This window comes from Bos javanicus, chromosome 13 (assembly GCF_032452875.1).
Source record: "Bos javanicus breed banteng chromosome 13, ARS-OSU_banteng_1.0, whole genome shotgun sequence".
Classification (NCBI taxonomy): domain Eukaryota; kingdom Metazoa; phylum Chordata; class Mammalia; order Artiodactyla; family Bovidae; genus Bos; species Bos javanicus.
In genome coordinates this window covers 21,696,267-21,717,758 of record NC_083880.1, presented here as the reverse complement: position 1 = coordinate 21,717,758, position 21,492 = coordinate 21,696,267, and the positions used below count along the sequence as shown (strand labels likewise).

At 36.0% G+C, this 21,492-nt stretch overlaps 1 protein-coding gene across 2 annotated transcripts in view; it reads right to left on the bottom strand.

The window, feature by feature from the left end:
- The window catches only part of PLXDC2 (plexin domain containing 2), a 426,407-nt gene that overhangs the window by 87,490 nt on the left and 317,425 nt on the right, over window positions 1-21,492 (bottom strand). For both annotated transcript variants that reach the window (XM_061435962.1, XM_061435963.1), the window contains 2 exons: window positions 15,974-16,069; window positions 15,688-15,769 (listed from right to left, as the gene is read on the bottom strand). In XM_061435962.1, coding sequence (XP_061291946.1) covers window positions 15,688-15,769; window positions 15,974-16,069 — 178 coding nt within the window. The remainder of the gene's footprint in view (window positions 1-15,687; window positions 15,770-15,973; window positions 16,070-21,492) is intronic.

Below are 21,492 nucleotides of genomic sequence, written 5' to 3'. Positions count from 1 at the left end.
GAATCTGTGGACTCACCTGAATGGTATGTTTCTAAGCCTATAGCAAGTCCGGGTCCTTATGTAGATTATGAACAATGTATTAGTAAATTCATTCCACTTTAACGAATGATTCTGGTTATAAAAAAGTGTTCTGCTTCCTTATTTCCTTGCTTTATTGTATATCAGATTTGTCAGGCATATAAAATATCAAATTACTAAATGCTAATTGTATTAGAGTTTTATGCAGCTCATGTGTACAAATGTTCTATGTCTTGTTAAAGACAGCAAAAAGAAGGATTTTAAGAATTTGGATGTAAAGCAATTTTCTGCTTCATAAAATACAGTTAGTGTCACCTTATGTTAACAGAAGCATTTTTGGATGTGTAGCTTTTTTTCTTCAAGTTTTCTTTTAATGAAACTGACTTGGTATTCCAGAGCAGTCCTTCAACACAGATCAAAAAATTATTTATAGTGAAAGCTATAGAAGCATATGGTGAATATTTATCTAGACCTGAATCTTCATGCTAATAGTTCAGAAGACCCATCAATTCAACATTCTCAAAATGAATTCTTTATTATTCATGTTCAAACACCAAGATATTCATTTGACCTTGTCCTTCATTTACTGTCTGCTGTTTCCTTAGGCGATAATTATTACAACCACCTTGTTCATCCCAGTGTCACTGTTTACTTCATTAAACCTCTCAAAAGCAGTCAAAATCTTCTTTCGAAATAATGTATTTGGAATACATGTTTTGCTTTTCTTCTTCTTAATCAACATATCTGTTACAGGTCCTCCATTTTTCTGGCAAGGTTTCCTATAAAGGCTCAGTTAGTAAGTATTTCAGGCAGCTGGTCTTGTGATCTCTGTCACAGGAATTCCTTTATGGAGAATAACTGAACTTAACCTAGGAATTCTACTCTTTGCCTTAGATCCTGAATACGCAAATGTAGTTAAAACTTAGACAAGAGCAAAGATTTCCATAATGGTGTTAGGTAGGGTGACCATATAATTAATGTATAGTGGGAACCACTACACTTTGGAGAGAGAAAGAAATGGGGTATTGGGATAATAGGGCTAATGCAGGCTTGTACTGAGAAAACTGGGCACATGGCAATTGGAGCATGAATCTAATCCTCACACTTCACAGACATTTCTAATAGACGAATTCTGTGCTCAATTTTGGTAAATCTTTTTGTCAGGTTTTCTAGTATATTTATCTCCTACCACATTCGCTTTATCTTAGACAATCTAGGTTTATGCTGGCATACAAAAATTTAAATCTGTGAAGCATTGTGCACCACTTCCTCCAAAATATGGATGGCATCAAGGATTATTCTCTGTTTTCACAGACTGAGTGCATGGACCCATTTTAACTCCATCTTCTGATATGAGTAGAAAACTTGACACGGACAAAAAACGATACAGGACTACCTCTCCTATCTGAAATAAACTGTCCATATGCCATTTTTACTGCATGCAATCTTAATAGATTATTTACAAATAGTTTCCCCCATCTATGTGATATTTTTACTTTCTGCAATTCCCAATTTTAATTTTTTTTTTAAATGAGGACTCTAGCTTGCCATTTACTCACTTTGCAAGGATATAACTTCAATTATTAAAGGAAACTTTATATGTATCTTTTATAATAGATAATTCAGATAAGTTTTGAATAGAGGTTAGTGTAAATATGCTATTAATAATAAACTCCTTTAAGTGGGCAAGGGGAGGCCTTCTGTTTTGGGTTGCTCATCCAGTTTGTGAATGTTCTTAGCAAAGTCACATACACTAAGTGTAGGCATAGAAGCCTAATGGAGATACTTATTTATTTTTCTCTTCATCTCTCCAACCACCTATCTTTCAAAATTTTTTATTTTAAATCCTGGCTCCACTGGTTACTAATGTCAGGACCTTGGCTAAGCTTCTCAACCTTCCTAATTCTCATGTACTTAATCTATGAAACAGGGATCTTAAAAACCTCTTAATGTGATTGCAAAGACTGAATGAAATAATGAATTTAGAATTAGAAGATTAGTGGAAGTAAAGGCTTTCCTGTGATGCCTAGCACATGGTAATAGAGAATAAAAGGTAGGTACTATAATTATGTTAAGCATCTCCAAGGTAAGGCATTCTTCCCCTTAAAACAACTCCCTTGTCTTTTCTTTTAAAGCTCATGCAATTTAGTGGCAGCAGGAAATCTGGGCAAAGATGAAATAAACCCGTGTGCTAGCAGAGTGCAGAGGAGAAAGAGATGAATTCTGATCAGGGCACAGTTCAACACAGAGGTCTTCTCTGGTGGCTGAAAGACATTATTTTAGGAATATAATATCTGTGTAAATTTTCGAGAGCCTGTCATTAGAAACTGTTGCAGACAAGGTCATGATACATGGAAAGAACAGTCCCCCCTCAAAATATGAATTGTCATTGAAGGGAAAATTTGAGGTCTGGGATGAAGGAGAAAGTGGTTCTCTAGAAAGGAGAAAAAAAAATGAGTGTCACTAATCCGGAATTTGCTGATCTATTTTATAATAACCCAGAAAAGGAAAATTGGAATGCTAGTCTTTGTTCAGGCTTCCCTGGTAGCTCAGCTGGTAAAGGATCCACCTGCAGTGCAGGAAACCCCGTTCGATTCCTGGGTAGGGAAAATCCCCTGGAGAAGGGATAGGCTACCCACATCAATATTCTTGAGCTTCCCTGGTGGCTCAGTGAGTAAAGAATCTCCCTGTAATACAGGAGACTTGGGTTTTCTCCCTTGGTTGGGAAGATCCCCTAGAGGAGGGCAAGGCAACCCACTCCAGTATTCGTGCCTGGAGAATCCCATGGACACAGGAACCTGGCTGTCTGCAGTCCAAGGAGTGGCAAGGGGTCAGACATGACTGAGTGACTAAGCATAGCACAGTCTTTGTTCAACCAATAGATCACTTTTATCCTGAAATATCTTCTTTGTTTTTCCCTAATAAAGTGTTATTAGCTTGGTCAGATTGCCTTAAAGTCATATAGAAAGATACCTCTCTGGAAGAACACTATTTAGATGTTCATAGAGCTAAAGAAATAACAGCATTGTTAATTGCATTGTATCTCTGACTCAAGACTTGAGAGAAAATAAACTCTTTAGCATTTAGAAAATTTCTTAAAAGTCTTAAGTAGTATGTTCATATCAAGAAGTATAAAATAATCATATTTCAGCTTTTCTCAGAGAAAGATTTTCAGTGCAGTTCAGTCACTCAGTCATGTCCAACTCTTTGCAACACCATGAGCTGCAGCACACCAGGCCTCCCTGTCCATCACCAACTCCTGGAGTTTACCCAAACTCATGTCCATTGAGTCGGTGAGCCATCCAGCCATCTCATCCTCTGTTGTCCCCTTCTCCTCCTGCTCTCAATCTTTCCCAGCATCAGGGTCTTTTCAAATGAGTCAGCTCTTTGCATCAGGTGGCCAAAGTATTGGAGTTTCAGCTTCAGCATCAGTCCTTCCAATAAACACCCAGGACTGATCTCCTTTAGAACTGACCTCCTTGCAGTCCAAGGGACTCTCAAGAGTCTTCTCCAACACCACAGTTCAGAAGCATCAATTCTTTGGTGCTCAGCTTTCTTTATAGTCCAACTCTCACATCCATACATGACTACTGGAAAAACCATAGCCTTGACTAGACAGACTTTTGTTGACAAAGTAATATCTCTCTGCTTTTTAATATTCTGTCCAGGTTGGTCATAACTTTCATTCCAAGGAGTAAGCGTCTTTTAATTTCATGAGAAAGATTTTAGCAGAAAGCAAAAATTCAGAAACTATCCAATAATACTTTTATCATTTTCTTATGTAAGTGTTGAAAGAGCTGACTTGAATATGAATATATTGTATTTTGAACATTTTTATACATCTTGACATAAGATTTCCAGCAAAACAAATATTTAAACCAACAGACTGTTTTTACTAAATGTTCTCTTCTTACCACAATATGTCTTTTCATTATAAGACTGTTAATCTAAGGTTCACCTAATACTCAATAGTCATTTCTATTTTTTTAATATGGAAGCCAACTGTAAACTTTGGTTTTTACTTTTAAATGTTGGTTTCCTTGTCCTTTAAGGATCTTTTTTCCTCATAATAATTTAGAACCTACTGTTTTTTAATTGAAAAATTCAATTTCATTCTTGGACAATTAAATTTTAACTATTTCCAGGGGAATTCATTATTGCATTAGTACAAACCAGCTAAGGGAATGGAATATGTAATTTAGCACTAGAATGATCCCTTTTTAGCTACTCCATATATGTTTGTTAGATTGCATTTGTTGAAGTTTAGTTTTCTAAATTATAACCAAATAAAATGCAGCCACCACAGTTGGCTAACACATAAGCAAAACTTGAAAATCACTTGGATAATCTTGAAAAAACAAGTATAAACAGATGTGATGCTAAATAATTCTACAGATTTTATCTCTAGTTTGCCAAATGGTGCTCAGATGGAATGCAAACACAGCATCATTCACTGACTGGAAAATCAAAGACAACTTTAAAGATGCCTTGATATTTCAGGTGGGACTTCATTACCAGGAGACTTGGCTCAAGCACCTGTTGCTTTAGATTTTGGAAAAAAGAAATCTGGTTTCCAATCTGTATTCACAGTTACCCACCCAGAGAGACTGGCAGATGGCCAGTGGCAAAAAGGAGGCAGAGACCAAAATGCAAAATATATGATAGATGAAAGACAGAGAGCTTTAGATTATAGATAGATAAAATACATAGTTCAGTACATTTCTTTTTTAAAGAATTAAATGCATTTTATATCCAAAAGGCTAATAAATCCAATGCATGTCTTCTGGAGAAAGAAATATTGGCCATACATTCAGCATTGATAATTTTCTGTTCCTGAAAGGCTCTTTAACTTTAGAATCTTCTGAAAGAGTATCCAAATTTTAATACACTTTAACATATATTTCCTTTCTTTTAATATTTATTGATTGATTTGGTGTAGGTAACATGTACATATGTAAGTTCAAACTCTATAAAAGGGAATCTGATGAAATGATATTATCTTTTTATGTTAATTTCCAATTCATGGCAGTTTTTCCAAAGGTGAACTCTGTTACTAGTATCTCATGTACATTTTCTTTTTTTTTTTTCATTTTTTTTTTCATGTACATTTTCAAAAGTACTCTCTATATCAGAATACACTGACATCACACCTCATTATACTAGTAGAATTAATTCACACACAAAAATCTGTACACTATTCAAGCCGACCTTGGAATGCTTAGAAGGAAATAAAAATAGACTCTAAATCTGTATTCTTAAAAGACAACTTTGTTTATGCTATATTTCAAGATAACCTAATTAAGAGATGTACTAAGATTCTTTATTTAAATTTGAAGGATTATAAAGGGACTTACACTAAAATGATTTCAAAATTCAATTCACTGCTTATAAGTCCTGCATGTCAAAAACAATTATCTTGGATGTATAGTATTTCTAGAAGTATCTTTGCTCTTTTAGAACAGTGAATTTCTACTTTGGAAGCAGTAATTTAAAATTTAATTTAAAAATTCAGAAATCAAACATGTTCCAACAATTCTAACTAGCCAACAATGTTCCAAAATAATCTTATTTATTTATTATATATGCTGCTGCTGCTGCTGCTAAGTCACTTCAGTTGTGTCCGACTCTGTGCGACCCCATAGATGGCAGCCCACCAGGCTCCCCCGTCCCTGGGATTCTCCAGGCAAGAACACTGGAGTGGGTTGCCATTTCCTTCTCCAACGCATGAAAGTGAAAAGTGAAAGTGAAGTCACTCATATGCTATACTTGGCCAAAATTTTCTTGTTTTCTGTTATTATGATCTATTTTTTGTTAACTCTTGATAGATTTTAACAACAAATATTTTTGCCTTCAGAACTTTTTTTCCGTAGTATTTCTCTATTCGAAATTAAGAACAAGTGTCTCCACACTGCAGGTTTACAGGATTCTCAGCCTACATGTGAAAGAGCGGCATTCCCACTATACCAGTCTCCCATTACCCCAGGATCCCCTGAGGAGGGCTGTTAGAAAGTTAAATCCTTGGGCTTCACTCTGGACTTACTGAATATGAATCCCCTGGAGGGTTTCAGAGATACTTGCATTTTAACAAGCTTTGGTAGCAATTCTCATCTTTTTTTAATTGGAAGATAATTGCTTTACAATGTTGTGTTGGTTTCTGCTATACAGCAATGTGAATCAGTCATAAGTATATATATGTCCCCTCTCTGTTGAACTGCCCTTCCATCTCCCACCCCATCCCACCCCTCTGGCTTCTCATGGAGCACTGGGTTGAGTTCCCTGTTTTATACAGAAACTTCCTACTAGTTGTCTACTTTACATATGGTAATGTATATGTTTCAATGCTTTATTAGCAGTTCTTCACTGTACTTGTGTGTGAGAACCACTGAGCTTACAGTCATTCAGATGCAAAGAACATAAGAAGCAAACATATCTAGATGACATATTGATTTCACATTTTAGCATATACAGTCAAAGAGCTTTATTAATTTGTCCAAGGTTAGTCAGTTAACTCTTGGCTGTGGCTCTAGGTGTTCAGACATCCAGTCTGAATTTACTTCAGACAACAAAATGTGGCTTCCTCTCTAGTTTCAATTTTGGGAATTTTGATTCCTTTTGAATAACTCAGGAACACTTCCTCCATTTAGGGCTCCACTTGAAGTTTGGCTGGTTAGTACTCCCTGACACAGCAAGTCCAATACACTTAATAAGTATACACTAAAGAGAGAGAATTTCATTTAGTTTAGATTTGTGCTACTATGGTCACCAGTTTCAGATTTATGGGCAATTTATCCACTGTTGCTGAGTGTATATAATTAAAGCCTAATGTTTCCTTGATGCCTTCAATTAGAAGTGACAGCAATTGTTTTCTTGTCTATCAGGAAGAACAGTTAGAACTGGACATGGAACAACAGACTCGTTCCAAATAGGGAAAGGAGTACGTCAAGGCTGTATATTGTCACCCTGCTTATTTAACTTATATGCAGAGTACATCATGAGAAATATTGGACTGGATGAAACATAAGCTGGAATCAAGATTGCCAGGAGAAATATCAATAACTTCAGGTATGCAGATGACACCACCGTTATGGCAGAAAGTGAAGATCTAAAGAGCCTCTTGATGAAAGTGAAAGAGGAGAGTGAAAAAGTTGTCTTAAAACTCAACATTCAGAAAACTAAGATTATGGCATCTGGTCCCATCACTTCATGGCAAAATGCTGCGGAAACAGTGGAAACAGTGACAGACTTTATTTTAGGGGGCTCCAAAATCACTGCAGATGGTGACTGTAGCCATGAAATTAAAAGACGCTTGCTCCTTAGAAGAAAAGTTATGACCAACCTAGACAGCATATTAAAAAGCAGAGACATTAGTTTGCTGACAAAGGTCCGTCTAGTCAAAGCTATGATTTTTCCAGTAGTCATGTATGGGTGTGAGAGTTGGACTATAAAGAAAGCTGAGTGCTGAAGAATTCATGCTTTTGAACTGTGGTGTTGAAGAAGACTCTTGAGAGTCCCTTGGACTGCAAGGAGATCAAACAAGTCCATCCTAAAGGAAATCAGTCCTGAATATTCATTGGAAGGACTGATGCTGAAGCTGAAACTCCAATACTTTAGCCACTTGATGCGAAGAACTGATCATTTGAAAAGACCCTGATACTGGGAAAGATTGAAGGAGGAGAGAGGGATGACAGAGGATGAGGTGGTTGGATGGCATCACTGACTCAATGGACATGAGTTTGAGTAAACTCCAGGAGTTGGTGACGGACAGGGAGGCCTGGTGTGCTGCAGTCCATGGGGTCACAAAGAGTCAGACACGACTGAGCTACTGAACTGAACTGATCATAAGTAGGCAAAGTGACAAAACATTCCAATTAATTTTTTATCAATGAAATAATATTTTTTGTATCTAACATAAGTACATAAGTAAGGAGATACCTTCTATCAAAGAAAAAGTAGATTTTGCTATAGTTATGAATAACTTTCATATTTTGTATCTACATCTGACATTCAATTTATATACTGAAAAGAATAACATTTTTGGCAATCAAAATATTACTAATCAGTAATTCTTTCAAGCAGATAGAAGAGATTTCAACTTGAAAGTCAGTGTATTGGAACACACATCAATAAAATTTATTAAAAAAATTAAAAACTCAGTGAGTTCTAAATCTCCATCTGAAACTAGGTACATTTTCAAACAGAACTTTATTCTACCCCAATCCACTGAAATAAGTCTAATTATAATTAATTTTGGATCAGGGCTTCTAGATTTCTTAATGGCTTCTATTTGATTATTAGGTCTGGACTTCACACCTTATCAGGAAAGTTAATAGGTGTCCTTATGTGAAAAAAAATCGTATAAATGAATAATTTACAAGTAGCTTCCAATGTGAATTTATTAGACCATAATGTCAAAAGTGTTACAGACTAGAGCTTTGTCCAAGATATAAAAGGTGCATTTGAACAGGTAAAATTACACTCAATCTACTGACCTATCTTAATTTTACAAATTTCAGACTTGACCATAATTTCAGAGTATATGGCTTGTCAATCAAGAATCATAGGTTCCTGGTCCTGTCCTTCAATCTTAAAACCTTGGATTAAATTAAGCCTTACTATTAAATCAGACCAACTTTATACAGCTTTGTATGGCCTTCTCGGGCTTCCATTGTGGCTCAGCTGGTTAAGAATCCGTCTGCAATGCGGAAAACCTAGGTTCGATCCCTGGGTTGGGAAGATCCCCTGGAGAAGGAACAGGCTACCCACTCTGGTATTCTGGCCTGGAGAATTCCATGGACTCTATAGCCATGGGGTCACAAAGAGTTGGACATGATTGAGCGACTTTCATTCATTCATTCATTCATGGCCCTCTAAGGATTACAGTGGAGTTGCACGTTACTTCAGGGCTACATATTGAGGGGGGTAAGTAAGTAAAAATCATACTCAGTCAAAATATGCTTGGAATTCCCTTAGTTACAGCCCTCTCAGGAGCCTGACATTCTGTTCTTCCTTCAATATCAAAATGGGCTACGGAGTGTGAGGTTCTTGGTGATGAAGTTGTTGGCTTGCTTCTTTGAACCATATGATAATGAAAAATACCCACTGTGTCTTTAAACACTAGAGTCCCACTCAGTGCAGCAAAGGTGCCTGCGTTAAGGGGTACAAAGGACCAAGATCAAAGGACAAAGATACATTCAAGTCACCCTGGTGCTGTTTTTTAGAAGCAAAAGATTACTGACTGGTGAAAGGTGAGATCAGCTGCACAGTTTAAATTTGTTCTCTCCAACTCCCTTTTTTCTCCCAAATGTAGGCAATTTAATTTCTGTAAGCTCAATGAAAATATGAGAAGAATTTTCTTTTAAAAAATTAGATGTGCTTTTATTTGTTGTTGCTGTTGTTGTTTAGTCTCTCAGCCATATCTGGCTCTTTTGGGACTTCATGGTCTATAGCCCACGAGGCTCAGGTGTCCATGGGATTTCCCAGGCAAGAATACTGGAGTGGGTTGCATTTCCTACTCCAGCGGATATGCATTTATATCCTTAATTAATTTAGGTTGATAATATATTTCCTATTGTTAATGAATTACTGGCCAATATTTCTGACTTTATGTATTTTCAAAATTTTTGAAATGTATTACATGTGATTCTTCCTATTTCTCTTTTTGTTACTGAAAGGAAACTCAACTCATTTAGTGCAAAATAACAGGCAGTGCCAGAAGATGCTCAGGGAGATGCAGTAGAAATAATAGGTAAAAAAAATAGAGAAGAGTTATTCAGAAACATCTCTCCCTCATCTCATATTTTTTCTTAAGTAAATATGTTATAGTATTCTTCTGTAGATCCATTAGGAGAGGTTTGCCTATTTTATTTATTCTTTTGATGGGTGGAATCATAGAATATATTTATTACCAAATTTTTACCAGTACCAGTCTTATGACTTTGACTGAAACTAAGTAATTATAAGGTGGAAAATTCTTTTAAAATGAGGCACCAAGAGACTAACTCCTCAGCGTTCAGAGTGCTTAATGATAAATGTTAACATTTTATGCTGGGCATCCCCATAATTCTTTCTATAGCCACGTGGTTGACACTGACAAAGCCAATGGGGAGAAATGGCCAAAGTGGGCAATTACAGTTCCCAGTAAAGTGGAAATTTCTGGCCTCAATTATCTCACAGTTCAGTCCAGCCTGTATGTATTGGAATCCTTTATTAGGTCCAGTGCTGTGTTGGGTGCTGTAGGAGACATGAAAATGAGTAAGATTAAGATTGCATTTCTGCCTTTTAAAGAATTTATGTTCTTTCATGCCCCCTTTGTTGGTTCCTCCTTTATTCATCAACTTCATGTGGCAAAATTCAAATCACAGGAAAGAGTATATAATGAAAAGCAATACTCATTCTCCTCCTGTCCTTGTTCATGATCATTTCCCTGGAGACAAATACATTTATCAGTCATTTAGATATTTTCTCTGAGATATTCTCTGTCTAAACAAACACACATGCATACAAATACTTTAAATAATTTTATGTAATGGAAAATCAGCATCATACCTCATTATGCCAAGCCATAGGCTGGTTCCTGGGATGTCTTCTATTTTCAATTTATGTTCTCTACACAGCTGATCTCATTCAGTCCACTGAATTTAAATGCTATCTATATGATAATAGCTCTCCAATCTGAGCTTCTAGCCATAACCTTTTCCTGGAATTTTTGGCTCATATATCCCTACCCACCCGGTATTTCTACCTGGAAGTCTGACAGGCACCTTAAACTTAAAATCTTTATTTATTGAAGAGTTTACCCCAACCAAACTCTATTTCTCCCTACCCTAGCCTCTATCTCGTATGCCATCTTGCCTATCTCAAAAAGTGAGCACCAGCATCCATCAAACTGGTCAAACAAAAATTTAGGAAGTATCCTGGATTCATATCATTTTCTTTGCCTTCATTTCTAATCCATTACAAAGTAATTTGTCTCCCTTTGAAATGCTCTTTCCTTTCACTTTGGTGTAGCTGGTTCCCAGCTGTTTTGTTGCTATTCAGTCACTAAATCGTGTCCGACTTCTTGTGACTCCATGGTCTGCAGCCCACCAAGCTCCTCTGTCCTTCACTATTTACTGGAGTTTGCTCAAATTCATGCCCATTGAGTCTGTGATCTGTCTAACCATCTCATCCTCTGCCGTGCCCTCCTCCTCCTGCCCTCAATCTTTCACAGTTGTTTAGAGTTAAGTTTAACTGTCCCTTTTCTCAAGAAGCCTTACCTGGCCACTCAGTCCAGAACAAGGACCAGCTCTCTAAACTTGACAGACCACTCATCATCAACTGACTTTTTAATTTAATTATCAATTCATTCATTTTCTAGCTTAAGACACTACACTCTAAGCTCCATGAGAACTTTGCCTTGATTGATGCATCACTAGGTTTCTAACTACCTCAGTGCTTAGACTAACAGTTGCTGTTCAGATCAATGTGGAAAGCAGTCAACACATTTTTAAGTAAATGAATGAGTAAATGAGTACTTTAAGAGCCAAAATATACTGGCTTTGTCAAAATGTTTGTAACATCCATAACAGCGTATGGAAAAATTATAACGAACTTTTTGACCAACCCAACATTTTCAGTTAAAAACTAAACATTTGGAAGGTGATGGCTGATGAAACCAAGGTCTCTTCACAAAGACAATGGTTACTTAGCATGAAACCAACATGTACACTCCTGTTATTCTTATCAGTTTTGCTATATTTTACCTTCTGATATCCTATTTATTTCTTTTGGCCTAGCACTCACCACTACTAACTTTATTTCCTGCATATCTCTTTGCTTAAACTGTATCTTGCTTACTAAACATTTAAGCTCTATGAGAGAAGTAATTTTCTCTCAGTTACTATTGACTTCCTAATCTAGGATAGTAACTTAAACATGAGATACTAAATTTTTTTTTTGTTGAATAAGTGAAGATAAAAGGTATGGGTGAAAGTGGTTGATTCAGGTCCTCTCAGCTTTCAGTGAAGAAATAAAAATAATCTTATCTAGAAAAAATGACCACCTATCCCAAGAAAATTTTTTCAGTGGGCCATACTGAATGGCTTACAGCATCTTAGTTGCCAGACCAGAGATTGAACCCAGGCCCAAGGCAGAGAAAGCATTGAGTTTTAACCACTGGGGAATTCCTCTGAGAAAACATTTTTGATCATCGATCTCATTAAATGTTCCTATAACTCAAATTCCTTTAGACCTTGGATAAGCCATTATAAACATTTTGCCTTGGTTTTGGTTTGTTGAAAAATGGGAGTTAAAGGAAATAAACAAACCAATTAAAATTATCTTTTTAGAGGAATGCCAACTTGAGAATTCAGTAATTGCCACCAACTGATTATCATTCAGGGATAAGAAAGCACAAAGGGAAAGGTAAGAAGCATGGAAGAAAAGAGTCTGAGAGGCAATTTTCATGCTCCTTAGGATAAGATGTTTCTTGTTTTATTGAATTTGTTAACAAAAGCTCTAAAGTCTAGGGAAATGCTACTGGGCAGCAAAAGTGAAGTTTTGATGCTCACAGGCCTAAGGAGAAATTAATAAAATGCAGTGGGGAAATTAAGTTGAACAAAAGTGCAATGAGCCATAGTTAAACCAATTAATTAAGCAGGTCTTGATATGTATATAACTGAGTTGCTGATGAATTAAAAATAAATCCAAGATTTTAAGCTAGTGTTTGGTATGCAACCAAACACCAAATGGTAACATGCAGAAAACTTGAAGTTTTCTTTAATACTCTTCTTTGACAAATTCCTTCCTCATTCATATGCATCATCACCTTTCTTTTTCCATTAATCTTAAAAAACCCCTATGCTTTCAGTAATATATAAAAGTCATGCTTTGCTTGATTCTCTTCTGCATTCTTTTCATGTCAACTTCAAAACCATGTAATTTTCTTGTACCCTCAATTACAGAAATATTCATTTTCCCATAGTATGTCAACTGTTTATCAAGAAGTGGTTAAGATTAAGTAGCTTAGTACACCTGTGGCCTGGTCTGTGTGAGGCAGAAGAGGTGAGATATCAAAATGGCAGGCCGGAGCCAACGCAACACTGTAAAGCAACTATCCTTCAATTAACAAACAAACAAACAAAAATCCCCAGAAGGCCAGAAGTCACAGAGATTGAGTTTCAAACTCATCACTGAAGAGCTCTGAGATCATATACGAGTGACTTAGTTCCTGGAAGCCTCAGTTTCCTCAACTACAAAAATGTTGTGTGAATTAAATATCTTTGGAAATTCCTTGGAACGATATATGTCAGAGAAACTTCTCAATAAAATGGGAGCATTAACAGTACAAAGAAGTTTGTCACTTGATGCATTTTGATTGTCAAAATTGCTTGCTTGGAACCCTAAACATACATTTCCATCAAAAATGTTTTAAAAAATAATGAAATGGTTAGTGGAAGGTAGATTTCTAGACTAGTGTCCCAAACCTTCATTTATAATATCATTATTTCAGTTGAGAATTGTCCTAATAGTTCTCTAGGTGAGGTGGCTAGTTCATCCTGGTTTTCTGTCAATGTTCCTGGTTTCAGCACTGAATATCCCTCATCCTGTGAGACGTTTCATTCCCAAACTAACTCAAGATTCCGTCATTTGGAACCTAACCATCAGTCATTCACTCATTCATGTTTCTGCAGTAGCAGGTACATCCTTAGGCTGTGGAGATATGGAGACAATTTACTTTTAATAAACTCAGAGCCTAGCAGACGAGATCAATAAGGGACAAACATCCATAAGCCCTGAGCAAGATGCTAAACATAGAGGTTGGCGCAGAATGCCAGGAACCACAGGCTTCCCGGGTGGCTCAGTGGTGAGGAATCCTCCTGCCAATGCAGAAAACTCAGGAGATAAAGGTTTGATCCTTGGGTTGGGAAGCTCCCCTTGGAGAAGGAAATGTCAACCCACTCCAGTATTCTTGCCTGGGAAATCTCATGGACAGAGGAGTCTGGCGGGGGGCTACAGTCCATGGGATTGCAAAGAGTAGGACAGGATTGAACAACTGAGCACAGATGTACCCATGCCAGGAACCACAGCGTTTGGGCACCTCACACAGACTCAGATGAAGGAAAGTTGGTGAACACTAAACTGGAACTTGAATTAAGTTTGCACCTCAAATCAAAACCTTCTACTTCATTCTTCTGGGCATTTTTCATGTTTTAGTTCAGTATTACTTAAATATACATATTAAAATGCCATATCTTTAGATTCATTTTGGTCATCATCTAAATGGATTTTGACTAACTTCTGATCTGCATGTAATTTGTATGCATTGTCAGCAATATCTGAATCTAAAGGATTATAAATCCTTAATTTTATAGCAGTTCTTCCCACTCTGGAGAGACAGCCAAGAATCTACTTTTAAGAACATGAATAGCCTACTTGATTTTGCATTATTAGCAATTCATTGCACAAAGGAAATTATTGGAACAACATGTTACATTGAAAATAAAGCAACAGTTACAGTAAATACTACTACTCTCTCTATGATATTATAGTGGTTGTCCTAAAGTCAGCAAGTTACACATGTTTCCAAAAGCTTGTTATCAAGGAATTGGAATTCTATTCTTTAAGCTTCAGTAACTTCTAAAGTCTTCCTGAACATGCCTCTATCATCACAGCAAAGGCTGCAGTAAGATGATAAGACACCGGCTTCTTATAAAACAGAAAGCTCTGGTGGAACATGTAGGAACCTGAAGACTCAGTTCTCCTCCTGGAGCAAGAAGCAGATTTTTCATGAACTCTGAAGGTGAGAGGGGACTTATTCTCAGACACACTGGAAGTTCCATGGTGGGCAGTGAAGTGAGTCACTTAGTCGTGTCTGACTCTTGCGGCCTCATAGACTGTAGCCTGCCCGACTCCTCTTCCTCTGTCCATGGAATTTTCTGGGCAAGAATACTGGAGTGGGTTGATCTATATGACCCACTGCTGCTCTCCCAGCACTTGGGACATAACCGATGCACAAAATGGTTGAGTAACACATTTAAATGTCTTCACTCTGTATTTCCAACAAATGATCATCCAGTCTCTGAAAAACCCTACAGACTGAAAAATCCTCTTTGCATTCATGAAAATTGGTAAACCTCTTTGACACCAGCAAGTGATGCAGCTTAAGTTTCAAAGTCAGTCAGTTACAACCCAGGCCCAAACCCCACATTCTATTTATGTAGCACAGATCAGTTAGGGTCATCACATTCCTCAGCCTCCGACTAGACCTCTAATCCTGGTTGGTAACCTCTGAGATATTTATAGGAATTTGCTAAGACTGTTCATGTGATTAAACATAAAACATCCTTGTTACTGTGAAGATATGTCATATCATGATTTCTGAAGACTATGAACCAATAGCATCAATTTATAGATTCATCCATCACCATCATCAATCTTAAGCCCCATCGTGATTAGAAGTAGGTCAGATGATTATCGTATGGACTACAAAGATTCCTAATCATTTTGAGCAAACATAGAAAAATATGACAATTCCCTCATCTGAGCATTTTGGTGTATTTTTTTTTTAACACGTGTATATTTGTTCATGTATACCCAGTCAACACACCTTACACATTCAAAACTCAATGGAAGAGTACAAGCAACATGTCTTCACAAAGTTTTTAAATGTTTTGCATTATTCTCTTTTACCTTTGAAGTTTGCTACACCAACTGCAGTTGAAGCCAATCTGAGAGGATACACAGGGGCCGCAACCATTGAATTGGAGACACGCTAGGAAACAGGAGAGAATGGATGCATCAAGGCTAATTGGCAGCATGAAGAGGAGAGGAAAAAAAAAAAGATAACGCCACTAACATTGAAATCACCCACGCATCCCCATATATATGCAGGATCCAGAGACCCATGCATAAATAGACCAGATCATCAAACTTGCAAATTGTTTTCCCACCCAGTTTTGTTTCCATGTTAACTTACTAGGCAGTGGGGTCATCTCCACAGCTGAAATATTGGTGATTTTTGACATCTGTAGTTCCACTCGGTGGTATTCATAAATTGTTCTTCTTCGAACATCTGGAAAAACAAAAAATAGAAAAAAAATCCCCTTTCAACATTTTTTCACTTATAAAAAAACTGCACTTTAATAGTGAATGTAGAGTTACATGCTTTTCACCTGATGGGACTTTAAAATAAAAAATTTAAATAATCAAAGCCTGTAAAAAGATTGAGTATCAAAATCTGAAACTCAGTGACCATGTACCAGAAGTCTTTTCATCAGGAAATTGAAAATGTTGATTAGGGTCTCAGATTTCTCACTTATTTAACAGGGTTCAAATCTATTTTCAAACCCAGTGTATACTTAAGATAATTTCTTGATAGATTTATACATTTTGAAAGAACTTGACATATGAAATCAAGAAGGTAAGATAATCCCACTTCTCTGAAGCTAAAGTGAGTCCTTTAGGAATGGGTAGCAATCAAAATTTTTTCATAGCATAAATACACCTGGTTTAGCTAGAATAAGAGTCTGTTTTAAAGGTTTAGGGTAAGTTTCTTTAATAAAATTGAAGACACAACTTAAATCATTAAATCAATATTGCTATTTATTAAATATACAGTGTCATATCCAATGAAGGCTAATAATTAACACTTATATTGCATGTAGGAATTTATAATAATTCATCAGCAAATCCAGCCATGTTCCTAAAGAATAGGTTAGATGAAAACTTTGAGAAGAACTTTAATAAGTAAAAATCAGATAAATACAAGCAAGTGTATCTTATACCAAAACAAGACACTGATGATACGTATTCAAAATCTACTTTAAAAAAAGACCTGAGCCTTATACTTATTAGCTTGCCTGACTTTGGTAAGTATAAAGAGAAATGTAATATTATCAGCATTTTACCTAGCTCTTGGAATGGTTACAATAACAGGAAAGCATTTCTTGATACTATGATACCTATCAGGAATTATTTGACAAGCTATAAATTATATTTAAAACATTGATTTTAGGAAGTCATATGTCATAGTGTTAACAAAAAAATTTATGCATTTGAACAGTCTGGTTCAAATCCTAGTGTTGCTACTAGGTATGTCATGACCTTGGGCTCTTGTTATCCTTTCTGTCCTTCACTTTTCTCATCTATAAAATAGAGATAATAGTACCTATATCACAGAGTTGTTTTGAGGATTAAGATGAGATAGTAAATGAAAGTTGCTTAGAATAATCCCTTTCACACAGTAGGTGTTCAGAAAATGTCAGACATAATTTTTGTCTAATTTCAATATGGCAACCATAGATCATACTGCATGTAATGATCTAATTCCTATAGATTTAGGCCCTGAAATTAGGCTTCTGGGATTTTGTCTCCCATTTTATATTAGGGAAGGTTAAATTTTGATTGAAGTCAACAGACCCAACAATGATGCCCTCTAGGACATGAAGCAGGAGTGTGGTAACTCAGAAGACAGAAAGCTGTCCGTTAGTAACCACGATCAGGAAATGTAGATATCCACACATCTGGGAGGGAAGTCAAATATTTACTCACAACCTACACACACTTCCTTTTCTCTCCACACATATTCTTTCACCCACTTCTGATTATTCTCCATGAAGTTCTACAGCAGAAGAGGAAGGGGAGGGAGTAGCCCAAAATGAACTCTGTGGGGACTGGGGATGCATATAGAGCCCTTCACTGAATACACCTTCAGGTTTCTCAGATTAGGAAAAACTGCTTAGAAATCCAATTCACATCTTTTTGGCATAAACAAAAGATGCACATATAATTTTCAAGTGAAATTTTATCCAACATTAGTGAAAATGCTAATTTCATGGTATTTAGTAAGGTGTCTTGATATACATGAATCATGTCTTCTCTCTCTCTTTTTAACTTTTAAGGCATATGAAACCATCACTCAGCTTCTGCCTAAATGGTATACATTCCTATATACTGGTTTCCTATACATTTTGCTAAACAATTTAGCTCTCAGAAATAAATAAATAACATGGACTTGCCCTGGGATCACTATGATGGGGCTTTATGAGCCTTCTTCATCCTAAAATTTGCATAGTATCTATCATATTAGTAGGTGCTTAAAATACTAGTTTTCTTTTAATTTCATACTGTACTTTGAAAAGCTCAAACAATGGGCATGACAGTGAAGCCTCTGGGAGTTTATTATTGATGAAGCAGATGGGGTAAGGGGAAGGAGTGACCTTTTCTGCCATGCTAGTTCTATCACCTGCTCAGACACCTCCAACAATTGGGAGGAGATGAATTTAACAAAACCAAAATCAATAAGAATGAGTTTTGTTTGATGACCTGCCAATTAATGACAGCTTCCAAATGGTCATTTCTGTTGTATTTCAGACATCTCCCTGTCAAAAACAAGTAATTAGGAATGTATTTACTGGTAGCTCCTGCCAAAGCTAGAAACTTTCATTTGATTCCAGAAATGTATTTCACTCATGTGTCTTCTTGGAAGCTAGCCAAAATAATGGTGAACCAAACATTCTGTCTTGTTGTGATGCAGCTTCAACCGTTTTATTACACCTTTACAAAACCAAGATCAACTATAATACCCATGAAGGGCTTTAAATTTTTTTAAATGAAATGAAAAAATCTCTCAGCAGCTAACACATAGAGAATAAAATTCAATAATCAAAATCTTAAGGCAATATGATTCAAAGCATAACCATCGAATTACACTTTTTTAGATATTTTAAACAATATCAGCGGGAGGGACTGAGTGATCATATGGAAGCACCAGGAATTCTCTCCAATCAATATCCATTCTAGCTCAAATGGAAACAGTTTAATGAGTACCCTGTGGCATGATTAGCGATGATCTAGTTTATTTGTCTGCTTGAAAACTAACATTCACAGTGAGAATGTATGAGTTATTTCCTAAATTTCCTAAATTGTCTGATTCTTACATTTATATAAATATTTTAATATCTTGTCTGAATTGTCAAGTAAATGATTAGCTAACACGTTCTTATCTATGTGTTGCAATGCTTAATGACTGGTCCCTAATGATTATTTATTTTCTTTTCTAGTCCCAACTGGGCCTAGCACACAGCACCATTTGGTGAGAGTACTCTTTAATGTAAATATCATATATTGCAAAACTCAATGACAAGTTCATTCCCAGCATTAAGACTCGGAAAAAAAGACTCTTGAGTGAAAAAGTGCACTATTACAGAAGTCATAAGCTTCCCACACAAAAATCCAATACATGAAAAGAATTAGCCGGTTGGAGCTGTGAAATAAAGCATCTACAATAGAAGAAACTTCTGCCTCAAACATTTACAAATATTTATTTATTCTTATTTATTTAGCTGCACTAGGTCTTAGCTGTGGCATGTGAATACTTCGTTGTAGCATATGGATCTAGTTCCCTGACCAGAGATCGAACTCAGGCCCCTGGCACTGGGAGCACAGAGTCCTAGTCACTGGATCACCAGGGAAATCCCTGCCTCAAATGGTTTAAAATTCTCTCTATAGTTCTAATCCTATTAAACAATAATATAAGTTAGCACTGGACAAGGCAACATAAAATTTAGGTGACCATGAGGTGCTAATCTGAACCTCTCAGATTTTCCTCTCATTATTCTTTTGTGTTCATAAAAATTCTAAAAAAAATTTCAATTATGTCAAAATTAATCAGTGATTTCTAATATCTAAAAAATTCTTGTTTTTTGCTTCTTTTGAAAAATCAAGATCAATCAAATAGGGTATGGGAGAACCATATGTATTAAAGCAATAAAATATCACTTTGCATAATGCTTTCTATCTTTGAAGAGTTTTATGAGCAGTGACTTGATGGGGAAAATGTCAGGATTTCTATTTCTGCTTCCTTTTGTTGAGCCTGGAGTGAGCTAGTATGTACTTGACAACGGAGTGCCTAATGAAGCTGTGCAGTAAAGAGAAGCAATTTTATCTTCTGTAAAAATGAATAATTTTGAAGTGTTTTTCATTTTGAGGAGAGACAAGGTAAGATGACACAATTTACTGAAGGGTTTGTAGATCGATCCGTCATTAAATGAATGAGAAAAGTCCTGATAACTTTGAAAATAATAGATGAGGTTCAGGTCTTCTGAAAAAGCTTTAATTGCAGTGTATAAAAATTAAGGAAAAATATTGTCAACATGTTCTTTCATTTTAGTTACTAAGTAATTATAATAGATGTGTCCTACTACCAAATCCAAAATTATACACATTTTTTTATGGGCAAAATCAGTTAAAGCAGAATGCTTAAATTTGAAAATGTAATACTGAATCATTTCTAAAATCCTAAAGCCTTTCAAAAGGCAAAGAAGAAGTAAAAAGTAGGTTAATATAAATATTATACTTGAAATTTAATATTTTATTTCAACACATACATATGGTTCATTGTCATTCTATTCAATATGGTAACCATGAGTCATACATAACTCTTACAATTGAAATTAATTTAATCCAATTAAAAATTCAATTCCCCAGTCACATTTCAAGTGCATGGTAGTCACGTATGGCTAGTAAGTCCATACTGGACAATTCAGGTTTAAAACATTTCAACAGCACAGAAAGTTCTATTGAATAGTATTGGTCTATGCTGTTATTATTATTTTTTTTTTAGAATTAAAGCTTAAGGTATTTTGTATAATAAAAGTGCATCTCTGTTTCTGTTTAAGTTACATTTTTTTTTAGTCTGTGCACATAATTTTGATCAAGCTCTTTGAAAAATTGCTGCCTATTCTGTAATTTCATAAGGAAACCATGTATGGTAAACTATATACAGTGCTAAAGAGTTCCCTAAATCTCTAAGTATTTTTAAAATACATTTGCTTCCCAAATTATTTTTGAAAATGCTGTTTCTCATTGAGCTGTGAATAATAATAACCAACAAAGTGAAGGCACAAACAGTGTCAGTATATTTAAAATAGTAGATGCCGATGAGAAAGGGACTGGTGTTACGAAAGAGCCAGTTAATGTATGTTGGTGGGAAGAAAAAAGTGGAGTATTCTAAGGGATTGAGAAATTGTCATTATTTTAACTTGTAGTAGAACAATTTCAAGTTAGGTCAGCTGCTTTCCAGATTAGTTTCTAGTACAGGAATTCTACATGCAGTTGTAACTTTGACGTTACTGAAATGACATAGCTTTGAATTTCCAAATAAGCCAACCATGGAGACACGAGTGGACTTTCAGCATTTCTTGCTGGAAATGTTATGCTCATTAAGCTCAGAAGGTGAAGGAAAAGGTGAGGGATGATGGGGAAAGTCAGCACTCTGGAGACTGACTGAAATTCAAAATGTTAAATGGGAGGAGAGAAACAAACAAGTATGAACGGTATCAGTGAGCACTGTCCATTTATCCAAGACCTCTACGTACTGTGTAAAAGGATCTGGAGGGACATAAGCTGAGACTGAGAAACAATTATTCAGTAGAGCTACTTAGCAAGAACGTATGGCAATTATACATGATCTATGAATAGATGACAATGTTAGAA